The sequence below is a fragment of the Phaethon aethereus genome (genome assembly GCF_964289735.1).
Source record: "Phaethon aethereus genome assembly, chromosome: 11".
Classification (NCBI taxonomy): domain Eukaryota; kingdom Metazoa; phylum Chordata; class Aves; order Phaethontiformes; family Phaethontidae; genus Phaethon; species Phaethon aethereus.
In genome coordinates, this window is record NC_138587.1 from 13,143,034 (window position 1) to 13,161,956 (window position 18,923).

At 43.7% G+C, this 18,923-nt stretch overlaps 1 protein-coding gene across 1 annotated transcript in view; it reads right to left on the reverse strand.

Annotated features, from left to right (window-relative positions):
- Window positions 1–18,923, reverse strand: part of CHCHD6 (coiled-coil-helix-coiled-coil-helix domain containing 6) — a gene marked incomplete at both ends in the record, with an annotated part of 132,883 nt that overhangs the window by 29,690 nt on the left and 84,270 nt on the right. The window contains one exon of the mRNA XM_082004595.1: window positions 4,173–4,259. Within this exon, the coding sequence (XP_081860721.1) occupies window positions 4,173–4,259 (87 nt within the window). The remainder of the gene's footprint in view (window positions 1–4,172; window positions 4,260–18,923) is intronic.

Here is an 18,923-nt window from a genome sequence, read left to right on the forward strand (position 1 = left end):
ACCAGATGCTGGAATAAGCCACAAAAGCCTCCTAAATAATTATCTCCCATCACCTCCACTGCAAATTTATAGTCCTGCATCTGTGTCAGGACAGAGACCTGCTTCCATCTGTCTAAAACACATCCTTTACAAAGAGGACCTAAAGGTGGAATGTTTAACGGGAGCATTTGAAAACGTATTAAGAGACTAGAAAAGAAAGCGGCAGTTTATAAATGTGTTGTTCACTTGTCTTGTGGACACTGCTTAAGTGGAGGGGGAGCTTTCTTCTTTTTAAATATGACAAATGATGCTGGTCCCATCTTGTAATTTCCCTCACCGTGCAGCATGTCTGTTCATGATAGATACCAGTGCAGCTGCTTAGGTGTCCGTTTATCTGCTAGAAAAGTATTGGCTATTTGGAACCAACTCATCCTAAAGCAGTAGCCCCAGAGGGGGAGAAAAAAAAGGGAGGGGGAAAGAGAGACGAGAGAGCTGTCAACTGGGAATATGTCCATGCTTCTGCTGCAAAGGTTCTGGCAAAAAGCAAGCATCATATTTAGTTTTAGCTACATCCTCTCTTCCCCGCTCCTAGACCATTCTTTTCTAGTGTCACTCAACACCTCTTTACACCCTCTTTCCACAAAGACCTTACTGCTAACATACATTTAATTTCAACACTTGCAACTTGTGGAAACAAAGCAAGCCTACAGCATTCTTCTGCAGTTCTGTGCCAGCACAGAGGAGCTCTCAGGTCCCAACCTGAGCAGTTTGCAGTTTAAGACAGGTAACATTTAAAAGAAAAACAAAACACATAAAGCAAGCAAAGAAAGAAGGGGAGAGAGAAAGAGAAGGACAAAAAAAAAGCTATCAAAGAGTATTTATATTTTGCGTTTGAAGAGACTTTAAGCAGGAACTTGCCAATGTTCTGCAGCCGGGATTAGAACAGAAAGAACTCAAACGCTTCGTCCTTCTGCAGAGCCCTCCGAGCTGAATTTCGCTCTCTGCAAAATGGCCAATGCAGAAAGCAGCTCATAAATCCCTGTGACATGAGTAACTTCACATTACTCTTGGGGAAACAGAGGCAGGGACAGATTCATTAATCCAAGTAAATGAATCTGTGAAGCAGTCTGGATTTCTGAATCCCCATAAAGTCCCACACAAGAAACAGCACCCAGGGCCCAGCAATTTCCATGCCACACTGCCGGGCACAAGCAAAGCAACACACCTGAACAGATGAGAATGTTTTATAGAAAGGAAAAGTACAGTCATTAACCAGACCTGCCCTAGTCAGGTAAGCATGCATTCTTATTAAAACATGTTTTATTACTTTCAAATGCCTCCCACCATTTCACTCGTTGCATCGTTAATACCAAAGACCAAGGTCACATCTGTAAGACACTGCCTCAGAAACCTGCTGAGTAGCAGAGAGCTGCAAAACCTGCCTGAATAGGTGGGTACGTATTCCAATGGCTCAGCACAGCCAGGGTTAGCCTGCTGGTAATACCCAAGACAGCAAGGTTAGGGCTGGCTTTGATATGTCATCATTATTCTGCAGCCTAGGCATATCCTGAGAGGATGTTGCTACGGGCTCGTACTCCGCCTCTGGCTTACTGAATACAACTTCCATGTGTGTGCAGGGGAAAGTTGGGTCTTTTAATGCTGTTTAGATAGTTTTATGTACACAAAGCGCTTTATAAGACATTTATGTTAAAGAATTGTTAGATCTAGCACTGAATTAAAGACTTTTTTAAGATGAAGAACTGTCCCTTAAAAAAAGTAATTTTTTTTGGTGGGGTTTCTTTGTTTGTTTTGAAAATAATGAAATTCCACATTTAAGATGGTATCAGTCAGTTCAGCTTAAATTGTGTAAGGTAGCTGTCGTTACTGTGACTTAAAAGAGAGTTTTGTACTTAGAAAGCTCAATATTTATTGTATCCCAAAATTTAAGTTCACAGAAAGACTGGCTCTCCTGCAGGCAGAAGGCTAATCCTACCATCTCTTGTCCATGATCAGTCCACAGCTACCTTCTCACACATGAATGGTCCTGAGTGGATCTACTGATGGCTACCAAAGCACCCCCCTGGATGATGCTGAGCAAAGGCCTCCAAGCACGAGGCTCTGAATTAGGCAAACTGAGCCTGACCTCACTGAGGCCAGCCAGCCTTATCTTTTCAATCAGCCTGGGAAGGAAACACAGGCGTGCAAACACACACACCCCCCAGCCCACCCAGCACAGGGCAGACAGGCTGGTCACTTGATTCGCAGAGAGCTTTTCCATTTGTCCCACTCTACTTACTGCAGCGTTCGAACAGACAACCCGCTCCCCTTTCATCTGCTCTGCGGTGGCCATTTCTCCAGAGCTGCCCATCATTTCCTTATCAAGCAGTAAAAACGTAGGATCACTAGAGACACAGCTCAGCCTTGCTGAGATTTCGCTCTCTCAGCGGGTTGTAAATGCCCCTATAATGTTGGCTTTTTTAATCTTGTGTTATTATTACCCGCGGCTGCCATTCAGTCTGCAGAGAATAAAGCGCCAAGGCTTTCAGGAGCCACACAATGGCTCTGTGCATTTGCCAGCAGTTGGACAAACAATACCTCTGTGTTTCAGTTTTATTGGAAACCTTTCTGTTGTCGGAGTCTGACTGCATGTGTCCCTCCGCTCAGGCAACACAGAGGTGCGAGCGTGTGCCTACAAATTCATCGGTGATTTCAGGAGCACGTGCCTCCGTGGTTGCCTACAGAACCAACATGAAAGCATGCGGGCAGCTGCCTCCAAGCCTGGTCCCGGCGAGCCTATGGAAGGGCAGAGATGTGGGCCTGCAGAGCCAGTTGGTCTTCTCTATAGATCAGCCAAGGGGTACGAAGCTGAACAGGGCCTCTCCGCGCATAATTACGTTCACCTCTGCGTAAGCGGTGTTGCCAGCTCATATGGAAGTCTGATGATATATGACATAGCTATGAAAATGTCAAAGCTCCACTTCCCAGAATCATGTTACTACATGAAATCGCAGCTTCCGCTTACAGCTAAAGAGCCCGAGAGCCTTGCGTTTACAAGGAAGACTTGAAAAGTGGAAAAATCAAAAAAGAACAAATTAGAATGCAAATGAGATTTGAAAAACACAGGGCACTTCTGATTTGAGGGAGACCGATCGTTTTGGTCAGTTCGTCATTGGTGGCAGGGGACATTGCAGATGTGTGATCTCTTACAGAGCTGCAAATATTTAATGGTTGGACTTGATGATCTTAAAAGGTCTTTTCCAACCTAAATGATTCTATGGTTCTATTTCCTCACTCAAGAAAGTGAGCCGTGCTGCACACTCTTCACACATTCAAAACCCAAGAAAGAAGTCAGAAACTCCCCAAAAACCAGAAGGTTGACTTGTAAAACTGTTTAGAAATGCACAGGGGTTATTTCATTTGGCTTCTGGTTTTAAGCACCTGAGTCACATTCTCATACCAGCGCTGTCTAGGCAGGAGGGCTAGATTATTTTATTTACTCCTTCCTTTTTTTTTTTAAAACAAAACAAAAAAAAACCAAACCACAAAACTAAGATTCTCATGTACTTGTAAAACTTCAGGAACAACTCCACAAAACTAGGGCAACAGAAAACATGCCAAATACTTCAAGGCTTGGCAACAGTGAGTGCCTGCCTGTCTCTCCGCGGCAGGAGGAATGTCTGTCTGTCTCAGCCAATGTTTCTGAGTAAGAATGTCTAATCCCGCTAGCCCATGTACATATAAAACACCTATACTGTCAGCTCTCCAGGAAGAGACCTTGACATTTTGCAGAAAAACACATCTCCATCTCCCTTGAATATCAGCAGAAGGCAGAAAAACCTGGTAAATCTGAAAATGTAAGAATGAGGTGCTGCCTTCAGTAAGAATTAAAGTCAAAATGGAAGAGGCAGTGGTGAAATGAGTACAGGCGAAGTTACCGGACCTGGAGTACCAAGGAACTCACTCCCAGATTTCCCAGACCCACGTCCTCATCTGCCCTATCCCACTCCCTCTCCTGTGAGCCAAGACAAGAGATATCTTGAAGAAGAGGAAATCGAAGCTTTGCTATCTTAAAAAGAATAAATAAAAGGTGAATGGTTTCAGCACATACTGTATTATCATTGCGTTATTATGTGCCTCATGCACCTGGAGAGATAAACTGCAACCCGCTCTCCCAGCTCCAACTTTAAGGTAACCGGGCTGGCATGGTTTGCTCTCTGCGGACAGAGTAACTGGATTGCAATGTTCTCTTCCCAAAAAGAGTAATGAGGTGCCCAGAGAGCCTGCAGAGGTGTCAGAGAAACAGATGCTGTTAGACCCTTTGCAGGCAAAAGACAGATTAAGAATAACACGATACCAGCATAACAGGACCTTACTGAGAGCCTTGCAAGTGCTAAGAAGTGGAAGCTGAGCGAAGGCTGTGACACCTGTCTGCATCCCAGCCCTGCTATTACAGCCTTCCAACTTCCCGCACAATCCAAGTGTCCAAACGGCTCTGAAGCAAGAAAGAGCAAGACAGGCAGGTGAATCTGAACTCGGATCAGCTGTCTGAAGAGACGGTATGAATACCTTACATTTCACTAACACTTTTCATCCGCAACATTTCTGAGACATCCATTCAGCCTCGACACTCCAAACCACAGAAGTAATATCTGCCCAGGTAGAGATGGGCAAATAAACACAAGTTAAATGACTGTTCAAGGTCGTCCAAGGACTACGAGACACAGACACACACGTCTAGCAAGTAGATTACTCTTCCCTTTTGAAAGGCACAGCGACACACACACGCACGCACAGGGGATTGAAACTGCTAAGCCAGGTGTGGAGCCTGCTGTGATCAACACAGCTTCACTGAGCAGCGGCTCTTCCCACTGCTGGTGCTAAAACATAAAAAAGCAAACCTTTATAACAAAATTCATTCAAACAGATGCAAATAGGGATGGAGGATTTCGCATCTGGGCTAAGTTACTACAATCTACACATCCTATTTGTCTGCTAGTTATTAAATTACCCACAAGCCATCAACAATTCAAGTCTCTCTCAGAGGCAGAGATTAACTAGGAATTGCTATGCAGAAATGCTGCTCATCTCTTCTCTAGCGACATCAGCCTCATGATGAGTTGCGGACATTTGGGAACAAAGGTGAGCTTTCCTGCAAGAAATGGGAGGCACAGAAAGATGGGAAAACGCTGCTACGGGGAGAAAAGGATTTGCAAGGCAAGACTATCAGGAATGGTTTCACACACGCATGCTGCAAACCATGGAGTCTGATCAGACACACTCGTGTATCTGGAGCAGAGGAAACCGCACTTCTGTCCAAGCACTAATGCAAACGAGATTTTGAGCGAAAGACAATGAAGCCAGTATGTAAATATTAATTTAACAATGTAGTTGACAAAGCCTCAGCTGATCTATAAATAGCTGGTTCATTAGCAGGTGATGCTGAAGGCTATCCTGGCTCATCTTCCCAAAATCCCCTGTGCCATCTTGTTTTTATTGGCTCCGGAGACACGACGACTCTTAACTGTACGCAGCTTGCTTCTCCACCGCTACCTGCAGAGTAGCTACAAACTCGACAATATAATACATATTTATCAAGGCCCTTACCCGACAAGGTTCCTGGGGCACTATGCACACAATGGCTCACAGTCCTCAGAAAGCAAATGGTTTAGAAAAACCACGCAGCCTTGCTTTCAAGCAGGAGGAGGCCGAGGAGCTGGTCACTCAGGTACCATCAGGCATTTAGGGAATGACTGACACAGAGCCAGAGCCAGGCACAGTCCGGCCGCATTTACGCTGCACACTTGGCAAACTAAGCATCAAGGATAGCAACACTTTTAATAACTCTAGGCCACCAAAGAAGCATTTTGCCATCTCAGAACAAGATGTCAAAATCGTGATCTCTTTTTGCAGTTCTATTTCACCTGGAATTATTATTTTATATGCATAATAAATCTTACAATTCTTTATCATCTCTTTGGGCCGCACACACAGGAATCCCTTTTCACACAGGCACAAGACAGCTGTTTAACAACGGACAGACACACCACACCAGAGTTTAGGGCCAGTGCACCCTGGTAAAACTGCTGTGGCATTTGGATCAACACAACAGAACTGCCCAAACTGCAGCACGGCCAGAATCCATGGAAACCACGTGAATTATGATGTTTTAGGCCATTCACATGGATTTGTATATATTCTTCAGAAGTCTTTTAAAGCCTCAGTCTTCCTCTTGCTGCGAAGAACAGTGACAGCATACTTGACGGGCTGGGCTTGTAAATAGGCAGATTGAATTAGAGGAACAGAACGGACTTTGTTATCCCTCCCTCCCACTTGCCTCAAGTTTCTAAAGAAACCTTCTGAACACAAGAAGTTACTATGTTTCTCCTACCCATATGATAACCAGTAAGAAAGAAAAAATGAAAACCACACAATCAACAATTTTTTTCCCATAAGGTCCATCATATTCTTACAGCTCGCACAGCGGCAGGCTCTAGACTTATGCGTACAGTTCCCTACGCAGCAGGCTTTGGGCACAGGACTGTTCCTTCATTCGTCTGAACAACAAATATTTACACATTTTGCTTTTAAAAGTTTTAAATAGAAGGGTTAAACTTTGTATGACTGCAACCCTGTGACGGTCTTACAGTCTGGCTTTTATGATCACCAGGGACTGTGGAAAGGAAACTTTTGCAATAAAATTCACTTACTAAACTATCTTCTCTGACTGGACGTACTTCTGGCTTCCATTATTTATTGAAATAAGATTGAAGAGTTTGACTGAGCAGAATAGAAACTTGAAGCCATGCTCTGAAACCCTGTGGAATTTAGCAAGAGGAGTGCTACACATTGCCAAATTGATCATAAATAAAGAGATGAGTTGTTCTCATTAATCAACTAGGAAAAAACCTAGTATAGTAATAGATTTGCAATCATCTTTACTATATTATTACTCTAATAAAACCGTCATAAATCTAATAGGAATAGATGTAAGCAGCACCAAGGAAAAACTGAAACATTTTACATAGTTTGGTAAATACAGGATGCTGCAACAAGGCTGCACAACAGCCTTCCTAGGAGAAACCCACAGTTGCTGTCTCCTTTGTCTTTGATGTAAAGCTACCCATAAACCTGCAGTGCCAAATGACCCAAAGGAAGCTTGTTCTCTTCCCCAAACCTCCACACGTGCCATTTCCTGTAGCTCCTCGTCTGTTGTCTCCTTTCCATGTCGGCATATCCATTGCCCAGATCCGTGATTTCACAGCTCAGCTAGTTGTAATCCAGGAGTGCTTACAAGCCAGGACCCAAAGAAAAGTTTAACTAAGTTTGGTTCTCTCTGAAGTAAATTTCGAGCAACTAGAGCACAGATGAAATCCAACTTATCCAGAGTAATTCATTCTTCACACTTGATTAAACATGGTCACTCACCGAGGACAGACTGGCAGCCTTCTCTGTGGGCTGTAGACTCCACCGCACCACTAGGAACTGTGCGGAGACAAGTCCACATCACATGTCAGTGGAGATGGACTGCACCCTTCAGCTCTGGGATGGAAAGATCAAACTGCCAGATAGGTTCTCTTCCTTGCCGGGTACACTGATTTTTATCAACGGGAAAAGCCAATTAAAGTTGATAAAGACACATTCTCTGCTGATTTTTCCTTACTGCCCACTGCTCAGTGCTAGTATAATGGATAATGTTCTGCCTGTGGGTGTATTTTCTAAGATCTGTCAGTTCTGACAGCATTTTGGCACCTGGATAACTTGAGATTTATACCGAGGGTCCAGGAATGCACCATTTCTCAGTAGCTGATGGGTACATTTTTCAGCAGGGCTTCCCTAATTAAAGGGCTAGAAAGAGATGGGATCAGATTGATAGGTTTTGCAGTCAGATGTTTTATGCTTAGTTTGATGAATTATGAATCACCTTTTGCAACTTCTGGAACACGTGAGAAGAGCATGCAAGAGAAACTACAGCAATATGTTTAAAACATCACAATATAATTAGTTATTTTCAAATTCCACCTCTGTCCTCATAGAAAGACCGTTAAAGACATACTCAAGAAAAGCAATTTTCTTTTCAATACTCATTGGAAAGAAAAAAAAAAATTATATATCTATCTCTCAAAAGGGAAACTGATGCTATGAAATGAGACACTGCTGCTCTGAAGGTACTCCCACATGGAAGTGTTTTGCCCCAGACCAGACACAAACGGTGTCCCTCCTCCTTCAAGCATTACCCTAGGCTGGGAACACCGCACTGGTACTGAGTGCCTCACACAGCTCAATTAGCAGCCTCCCCTGCCAGACCAGCGGGAAGTTTTGCCTTCTCACCTGTCACAGCCTTGTCTCGGGGGTAGAGAAACCACTATCATATTTAATGCTTTGACTTTAGTACTTCTAAAACTGTATAAAGACAATGTATTCTGTGCTGGCTTCGTTGTCTCTGTCAGAGCCCCCTCCCTATATATAGTGAAACTGAACTCCAGAGAGGCCGCTGGCAAAGATGTTTCAGAATAATCATGGCTTGTTCTGGTCTTAATGGGATGTGCAAGTACTGACCTCCTCTTCGGGGGGTGAGGGGAGAACAATGACAACAACAAACCCCCAAAAAGAGGATGTAAGAGCCCCGTGTCACAAAGTGAAAGTTCATGAGTTCCTTGCTGCCAGAGCGTTGTTCAGACCAATGTAGCCTTAAAGCCATAGAGAAGAAAGTCACAGAATAACCATCTGGAATGGGAAAAAATATGTGTTGGTAATTTAAAACATGAAATTGGAAATATGATGCAGAGCAACCAGGATGTGAAAAGCATCTCCAGACACTGAGAGGTTAAAACAATTATTTGAACAGCTGGGAAAATTAAAATGGTAAAATAATAGCTACCCTTCAAAATTCTACAGATGCAAAGAGACTCTTCAATGAATAACTGATAAAGGGGAAAAAACATTTTAAGAGAGAAATTGTTTCACGCATGAAGGTCATACAAGTAACAGCTCCTCGTAAGAACCTGGATTTTCAGACTTGGCAAGAGATGAAGTGGTGGGGTTAACACAGCAGCCTTTTACCTCTAGGGACCCAGGGTCAAATCGTGAATACTTTAAGTTACACATGAAAGCGACTTTGGGCATATCCTTTCTACTGCTTTTTTGGAAACTGTTCCCCACCACAGAAAAAGCAAGGTCACATAGGATCACACCAGAATTGTTGTAGCAGTTTGTTTGCTTTCCCAAGGAATTCTCCCAGCTGTGGCACAGCCTCAATGGCTGCAGCAACTGGTGCAGAGCAGCCAGTTTGGGCAATTTTACTACCCTGTAGTCCAGGGCTCCCCCATACACACCTTGCTCTGGTCAGAATGTGGTGGTACGTAATTTTTCAGAAAAAAGTGACAGTCTGTAATGAGCAGCTTGACTATTCAGGAAAGGTCTAAGAGAAAGAATAGTGCCAGTGAGGACAGCAGTGTAGAAGCCATGCTGCTCATCAGGACAAGGCACACGGTCAGACATACCCAGGGGACTCAAAACTCCAGCAGAGCCATCTTCAGGGCAGGGAGGAGCTGAAAGAACAGAGCTGCGGAAGGTCTACCTGCCACCTGGCTCCAGCTACTCTTCTTGTAAGCAATGAATTCTCTCCCTCTACTAGCTAGTTTAAAACAAGAAACCAAAAATTCAAAATCTCTGAAAGAAAGAAGAGAAAAAAAATTGACAACTGAATACGTAGCTCCACAGAGAAATAATCAGCTGCTCAGTGCCAGCTCTTGTTTCCGTTCCTCACCCACTTCAAATGCACAACCTCTTCCACATAAATGCTGAGCAAACTGTTACAAGGACAGAAACTGAACACACCAGAGTCCAAAAACATGGATCCTTTGGCAAAAAAAGGCAGAATCAGAACAGAAGGCCAAACCCATCCACCTCAGCAGTCAATTCTTCTATCATTCGCACATACCATTTCACTAGTTTCCAACTGGAAAGTCTTAACTACTACTTTTTTCTTTAAGTCAAAGAAAGAAGTTAGACAGCATGAACACTGAGATCCTCCTACAAAAGGACTTTTTCTCTAATCAGAAGAATTTGTTATTCCAGAATTATTAGAGCATTTTTGAAGAACTGAGATGTAGCTTCCTCAATCAGTATGTTTCTTCTCTCTCCAGAGTACAGTCTTACTTCAACCTACTCTGAATATAGCTATTGTACTTCCCAGTTGACAGCCATCTGGTATTGAGTCCTGATGCCGTCAGGTATCACCTCTGATGGGTTAGGCTGCTCCCTAGTCAATGATACTAAAAGAAACCATTTCAAAGAGGATGACCCTGCAGCCTCCCCCATGCTTCTTGCTGCAATCATCTTGAACACTCTCAGCTACATCAACCAGGTTTGACCACTTTAGGGATCACAAATGTCAAAGATGTTGCAGAAAGGAGTAGCTCTTACCCTGTGTCTATGCCAATCCAAAGTAGCCTGTGACACAGAAAGTAACACGGCTGACAGAAGGTTTCCAATAGATGTCTTGACCTTCCCATGGTCCTGAGGGACCCTGTGACACATTTTTACAAGAGTCAGGATCCTGGTACTCCTCCAAACTACATATGTTTGGTCTAAACTAAAATTAAGACTGCATCTTTAATTCAACATGCTCTCTTTCACTTCCGATCCTAATCTGCTGGCAAGAGTTGCTGGACCAGTAAGCACCTGCCTTTTTTTTTTCTTTTCCCTTCAGGTGGCTACATCACTATGCTGCCCGAACAACCGCCAGCAGCTAGAGTTGCACAGCAAAACCATTTAGGAAACTCACCATCTGGGTACATAACCTGCCTTAGCAGAATTGCTAGTTATACTGGGAAGCCTGTAAATCCATCTCTGCTACCTTGTCATGACTCTGGTTGTGGTAAGAACGTGGAGCTGGGATACCTCAGCTTGTCCCCTCACCATACCAGCATGATGATCAGTCTCTTACTTGCCCAAGGCAAACAGCATCCTGCAAGGTTGATGTATAGTTAGGTAATGCACTTTGGGATCCTTCAGGGTTGAAAAAGTGCATAAATCTGACAGGATGAGAAAGAAGCTGAGGCAGAAAAAGGTGTGAGGCTTACACAAGCCCCCACAGCTTTCTACCCTCCTTCCATGGAGTCTCTGAATCTTACCCATGTTTCCTGAGTCAAACTCCCCCATGCCAAGGAGCTTTCGTGCTCAGTGAGGAGCACCGGGCGATCCAGAGGATTACTCTACGTCCTTATGAGCTTCCAGTACTCAGAACCCAAAGACTTCTTTGCTCCTCTGATCAGCTATGTTCAGATGCATTTTTAAAAATAAGACAGACACTGAACCCTGTCTTGCCCCCTGAGGGAACTGCAGCCTCCTCTTTCCCAACTGCCAGTTCAGTGCTGCAGGGAATAGGCAGCCTGGTGTCAGCTCCAATACAGATTTTAAAATGAAAGGAATGCAAACGAAGGAGACAGAAGAGAGGAGAGGAGGGAGGGAAAGGGTGCAGAGACACTGGAAGGAAGCAGGTGAAAAAATGAAGACAGAAGAGAAAGATAAAATCTGAGCCAGGACTCTAGAAAGAGGTGAGTAAATAGACAGAAGGAAGAGGAGGTAGCAAAAACAGATAGCATATGACTAGCTTGCTTTTACATACTGCTAGAAAAATCCTATAGGTAGCCAGAACTGCTCATGCTAGGTGGTAAGGAGGATATCACTCACGGTGATATCACGGAGCCACACATAGTTTAGAATATACATGAAATACCCACAGCTTGAGTTTCAACCACAGAACATCACAGAAGAGCCCTAGAACAATCCACCCTTGCCCATAGCTCAGACATTTGCTATGCACTGTCCTAAACTAATGGAGACCCACTGCAGTGCTAACATGGTATTCCTAATGATCTTGAATTCAGCATACCACGAAACAAAACAAACCAAGAATACTATGGAGAAAATAATTTAGCAGTGCTATACAGCACTTGATTCTTGTGCCAGTGCGTCAAAACGGGGATTCCTCAATGCTGCTTGTTTCTAGATCCTGCTCAAGAGGACTGGCAAGTTTCTGGTGTTTTTAAGCTTAAGACAAGGATTCCAGGTAGTTAACCTCAGGGAAACAGTTTTGAAAACCTTAAGGCATTGTTGGTCTATTAAGGGGGGGACACCACAAACAAAAAACCAACACCCCCTCAAAGAAAAAAAGAAAAAAAGAAGAGAGATATAATCAAGTGCACTCCTAGAAGTAAATTTGAAAATAAGAAATGCCAAGTCAGAAGTCAGGAGGACAGGTTCTTACAGCTCTACAACACACAATTCCAGAAGCTTGTCAAAACTTCAATGGCACTTGAGAAATTTGTGCTGAGATCAAGAAACACTTCCAAGTGTTGATTCTGATGCAATTATCAGGAAGAATGCAACCTGGCCTCAGGTGAAACACACACCATGTTACCTTACCACCCTGTTGTCAGGATGGACTAGGTACCATGGTCAAGTACAAGTCAAAAGTGATGAAGCCAAGGAAAGTACCAACACAGAGAGCAAAGCAAGAACAAAGACGGAGCAAAAACGAAGGATCACAAGGAAGAGCAGGCACAATTACAGCCTAGAGGCTTGTGGAGCAGTTCAGAGCCGTTGAAGAAATTCCCTTACATACCTGGCTGGTGGGTTCAAACATCAGTCAGATCCAAACCTGCTGGAGAGATTAATTGCAGGCAGCTACAGATTAACACAAAATCCTTATAACCTTTTATCCACATGACAGTGTACTAGGCTGCTGTGCTTTGGAAGACTCTTCTCAAGGGAAGATGCCTATTTCAACCTTCAAGCACCACAAGACTCCTACTGCTTTATGTTGTCCCTTAAGAAAAGATTTTCATAGCACCAATGAAAGTTTTTTGCACTGAACAGCTGGAACCAAAGTCAAAGCACAACCTGGCAGTTTTCTTGGCTGAACAGAGATGCCATTGAATCCGAGAGTCACAGGCAAAAAGCCCATGCAGACAAAGGTTTGAGACAGTGGTTCAAGATATTAAGAGAGTCAGAACTGCAATATGCAAGATTTACAAGAATATTTTGAACCTCATCCTTCTGCTACAGCTGGCATCCAGGGATTATCTTCCTTATTTCTCTCCTTCAAATAATTTTTTTCCATAACACCTATCAAAACCACCATCTTCCCAGCAGGAGCAGCCAGGACTTGCTGTCAGGTCTCCCCAGGTGCTCAGATCAGCTAGCTCTCTTCGTGTGGGAACTCTCAGATCCCCCAACTCAGTGAAGCAAGGATTTGGATCTGAGATTCACGTTTCCACGAGGGGATTTCTGTTGTTATAGCAGATCTGATTCCAGACACAGCCACTGTGAACTATGTAACAGGATATGAATCCTCTTCTATATATTCCTGCTGTGTGATCTCACTCTTGACATCCCCCTTTCCTCTATAGTATTGCAACACTTCATTGATTCAACACAATCGACAAGAGAGCATGAAGGCAAGGCAGGCTCTCAGACTAGAACAGCTGGTTTTCTTGATGGCATCATGTCCCAAAGAGAGGAAAGGAATCACAAGAAAAGAGACTACTTATTCTCAACAGCAAACAACTCCGGAGAAGAAAGCACAACCCTGCTGACTGTGAGAAAAAGGCAGCAGTGGGATTTTGAATATATTTCACACTCCTTGATGGATCATGCCTGAAGATTTAGTGGGAAAGCAGAGCACAGAGAAAACCACGCTTCAAAGCCTATCACTGTACTCACAGGGGCTGTGAAAACTTTATATACACGATCCCCTGCTATACTGTCCAAAGCCCACATACAGACCTGCTGACACGATCAATTCCTCAATGGCCACACTCCACAACTACTAATGCCCCACTACCATTAAGCTCTGGAATAAGCTCCTGTCAGTCATGCCAAAGTGAGCTTAATGATAGATGGACAAGGGTAACCAGTGAGGTCTGAAAAAGATGGCCAAAACTCACTGACCCTGTGACCAAGCTCTGAACAAGGGCTGCTGGATGTAATAGCCACCCATGACACAGCCAACGGCCACACTGAGTACCCACCCATGAGCTGACAAATCTTAGGCTATTCCACTCATACACAGTTGTCCGTTGCACTAGTCTTTGGACACAGAAGCACAACATTGCAAAGTTTCCTCTTCCCCCATCTCAACCGCTGTCCTGCCCCAACACACAGCAGCAAAAACAAGCTACCAAGGAACTGACAACTACCTGCCCACTGGTCAGCAGGAGAAGGTGCTGAGGCCAGCGAGGATCAGCAGTTGCTCTGGTTCTCAGAACTTAAATTTCCTGAGCTGGAAATGTTTGACTGAACACCACAAAAAGGAGTGCAGGAAGCAAGATCACAAGCTACCTTAAGTCCACGAGCTCTTTTCTTCTACCAAGCTGCTCACACCTAATACCTTATCTTTTATCTCAGCCTAAAACAAGAGAACATGCATTAAAGGATCAGGTTATTAACTTCTAAAAGCTGGGCCCTTTCCACAGTCCTCTCTTGCAACAAGGGGTTTGCTTCCACTTCTCAAAAGTAAAGAAGGAAACCGATATTTGGACAGAGAAGGCATATTCCAAGGGACAATCCCTGAAAACAAGGCTGCTCTCTCTTCTCAGTTGCAGCAGTGCCAACCTTGTTGAGTGCCTCCAATGAAGCCGATGGTAGTGGTAAGCACAAGTCAGCCCCTCAAACATCTAGGCAAGCCACAGTCCTCAAGTGGAAATAAGCAGTTTCATAAACAGCAGAACTGAAGTCACTTGGATTTCTCCAGATCCATGTCTTGAAGTTAAGTTCCTCTGTGACCAAACTGATGTCTAATAAAGGGTGAGTCAATACCATTCCTCCCTGCACATGCACCACTGGGGTCCCTTCCCTCCACCTAATTGCCTGCTTTCACAAGATATACAGGAACTTATTACTTCAGAGCCTTTGTGCCTTCTGAGGAACACCACCACAATTCACCAGCAGGTTCAGAGCAACCAGAGAGTGGAAGAGAAACCAGGCTCAGAGATGCACAACATGGTTACGTAAGTCCCATTTCCTTAATCAGGGTAAAACTGCAGACACGGCTGGGGGGAGCCACGCATTCAGGGGAAGTGCTGGCACATTAAACCCAGTACAGTGCTACCTTGACACCTGAGCAGGCTCTGCTCTGCTCTCCAGGGGCTGCTCTGTATATGGCAAAGCTCCTGACCTTCCAACATCTGTTCAGTTTTTATACAAAAGCGAGTCCGGGCCCTGTAAGACAGTACCAACATCTTTGTTGACATTTCAGTCCCTGTGAGAGCAGCTCTCCTTTGGCTTTGTGTCAGCCACCTTTGGCTATGTTAGAAAATAGTGTATAGCCTGTTCTCTCAAGCAAAGCCGTTTGCCTGTGCAAAGGTTCCCAGCAAACAGACAGGAGGTGGCAGCTGGAGAAAGGAGGCCTGGGATCACTGCGCACAATCTTACCTTTTATTACTTATCCACGTTTACTGAACACAGCCTGGCTCTAACCCATCAGTGCAAGAAACCTACTAATACACCTACATGATTAGAGACTCTCCGGCATTTTGGGGGGCTCTACTGCCGCAAAGGTCAAGGCTCAGCAAAACAAGAAGGCACTAGGAACTGTCTCATGCAGCCTGGGATCTCTCTTGCTCATCTCCCAACCAGCATATATTTGATACTGCATTAAGCAAGGAGCCTGAGAGCATTCTGCTGTCTCAAGTTCATGCCATAGCTTTGTGTGCACATAACCCCCCCATCAGCACAAGCTAGAACAAAACATGACTTTCACATTTAATAGCTTCCAAAACGCTTGTTCTTCTTGAACAAAGTGGCACCCCATGTGCCTCAGATGTTTGGTAAAGGCTGGAAAGAAGGGAATTCATTAGAACATTAACACCCTGTCTATCCTCAGCAATGAACCTGCTTCTGGTCCAGAGAGGTCGATCTGGAGTCTGTACAGATGCTTTAAGGTTGGCTTTTGCAGAACAATAAGGTGTTCACTGGTGCAGTACAAGATCTCCACAAAAATCTCTCCAGTGCACGCCAGCCCTATCACAATGCCCTCATCATGTCAGCTCAAAGTACACACAGCTGTCAAGAATCCTACCTGGATCACAGCGTCCAATACATTTTTCAATGGCTGTCTACTTCTATAAGACTTGAGAAGATTTCCTGAGCCTCGGGATAGTCTTGAACACACCTAGGCTTGGTACTAAAAGACGAAATACAACTTTGATGTGCCACAGGAAGTTAAACAGTACTGCCAATGTCCTAGGGCCCAGAATTATTATGGAGCTTGTTAAATGATGATAATCCTAAGTAGGCCACCTTCAGCACTACTGAAGACAAAAGCTCTCAATTGTTCCTGCTGATATGGCCTGAGGGAATCTCTTGTGTTCACACTCAGCAATTTGTGTACACCTGAATCCGTGAGAAGACACAATAGTCATGTGTCAGAGAGCCCGGAGGGTCATTAGAAGTACCTGTATAATTTACCGACATACTGTGTTTAGCTGCAGCCAGTGCCTCAAAAGAAGTAACGTTTTCTCCCTTCTTCTGCCCATGAAAAGGAATCAGCAGAAGTGCTCAAACATGGAATTAAATGGCACTGAGATGGAACAAACAGTAATTCAGTCTCCTCCAATTCCTTTGGAGAGATCAACAAGTCTCCATACGATATCTATAACCAGAAATTCTCTTATTCTGTCAAAGAACTTCTTTCATAAAGATACCAAGTACATAACTGAAACAGAGTACACTACTTGCCATGCAGCCTCATCCAGAAGATAAAAACCTCAATTCTTTGGTATTTAGAAACTTTGATTGTTTTTTTTAATCTTATGCCAATATACTCCTCTAAATTGCACAGTTCTTCCTGAAGTTTATACTACAAAGATGTGTTTAACTTATACTTTTCTTCTGAACCTCTCTCTGATCCTGAAGCATGCAGATAATCACTTTGCCAACTATAGTTTCAACCCCTGATCCAAAGGCTTACAGTCCTATCAGAAAAAAGACTCTCGTAGAACAGTGTCTTTTAAACAGCAGCAGTGCAGGGCCTCATGTAGCTGGGCACTGCTAGTCTGATCCCCCTAACAGGCAGCCACACAGAACCCACAGATCAGTTCAGTCCAGTATCACTTACCTATTTCCATGATAGTCAAGAGATTGCTACATAGAAAAACGTCAAGAACAGAAAGAAGGTGCTGTTAATATAATATTTAAAGAAGAAAGGTGTGTCCTAGACAGGAACTTAATTGCTTAAGTAGCTGGTCTGGGGCACAGCACAGTACTAAAGAAGAGAATAAACTCAGAACAACTGCAAGTCATGAGTAGAAAACATCATTCAGAAAATAAGACAAATGTAAAAGTTTTACAGCAGTCTGGTCAATGAAAGAGGAAAAAACATTGCAGTTCCTGTTATCTCACAAATGTTAAAGCTTGCTTTTTGTTCAGTTATCCAATTTCCTGAGGACACATACTGTGAATGAGGCTTCAAACAAGCAGAAAGGAGATTTGAAGATCCACGAGTCTGCAGAGGTGCAAGTAACTGTAATGGGAAGGTACCATCTCAGACCTGGTAGAAGGACACTGCCACGTGCCAAAGGCTTCCATGACCTGGATATGTGGGTGCTTCCTTCTCTCCCTTTTAAGACAGTGTCCACAGCCTATAAATCACCCAAACACTTGAAATCACCCTCACTGGCAAACTCAAAGAGGAATCCAGGGAGTAAGTAAATGAAGAAAAATATTCTCTACTTCCACATGAAACACTTAGGTCAGGATTGAAGTACACACTCCACAGAGAAGCAGCTGGAATGATCACTGTGCACACTTTAACCTGTTCAGGAGTTTAAAAAGATAAATAAATTTCATTATCTTCTTTCATCAAAGTTAAATTCATTCTGAGAAGGGAACTAGGTACCTGCAAAGACACAAAAATGCTGCAGAGGTAGTGGTGATTGTTCAGAGCTCCCAGTCCCCCAATAAAAGAACAGTGTAATAATGCTTTACTAATAGACCGAGCCAAGTAACCCTTAGCTTTCCATTACACAGCTCAGTGAAGTAACCCAACAGATGAGCTGCTCAGAAAAATACACCTAGTCCTTCTGGGCAGCAAACGTGCACTGATAAATTGAGTGGGAGAGAATGCAGAGGCAGATGGGTAGAAGTAATCGGAAATGACAGAAAGATAAGCAGGCAGAGGGCAAGCAGAGAGCCTGAAGGACAGAGGCAGAAGACCTGAGATTTTACAGTGCACAGGTATTTGAAAAGTTAAATCAAAAGCTTTCCAGTAGCATTATTTTAAAAATCATTCCCCCTAATATATGCAGGGAACCAGCTGCTTGCAAAATGACCTGTAAACCCTACCTACCATACCTTATTAGACTAATTCAGAGCTGGAGGTTGGCTAATCCTGAAATCCATTTATACAGGACAAACAGGCATTCAGCAGGGACAAAGAGCGAACACATTGTCAAAATAATTTTGTCTGCGTTTCTGGATGCACACTCAGGCTTAACACAGTAGAGCAGTGTGCTCCTCCAACTTCAGAAATGTGAGGATACATGAGACATTGCGGCACCATCCTAACTCAAGGCTTCACTATCTGCTTCCCTCACATTACAAGGGAACAAACCAATTGTAACAAGTCTTGGCTTTCCGGACAGTTTCTGTGAGTGCAGAAGTTTTTAAGAGCCTTTCACCAACTCTTAAAGGCCCCAAATGAAAGCCTCTAACCAAAAATGTTTTACAGCAAGAAACGTTTCGTTTGGTTAACCAGGACACTTGCTAACAGATGAAAGTACTCTAATACTACATTCAGATCACTGTAACAGACTGTCTTCAACGTGTCTGTTCCTGTATTTGAACCACTGGTGTCCAGAAAGGTTACTTAAACTGGCTTGAGAAGGTCTAGCTAGGACTGATAGCTTTAAATTGCTTTGGAAGCATCGTAAATATACTAG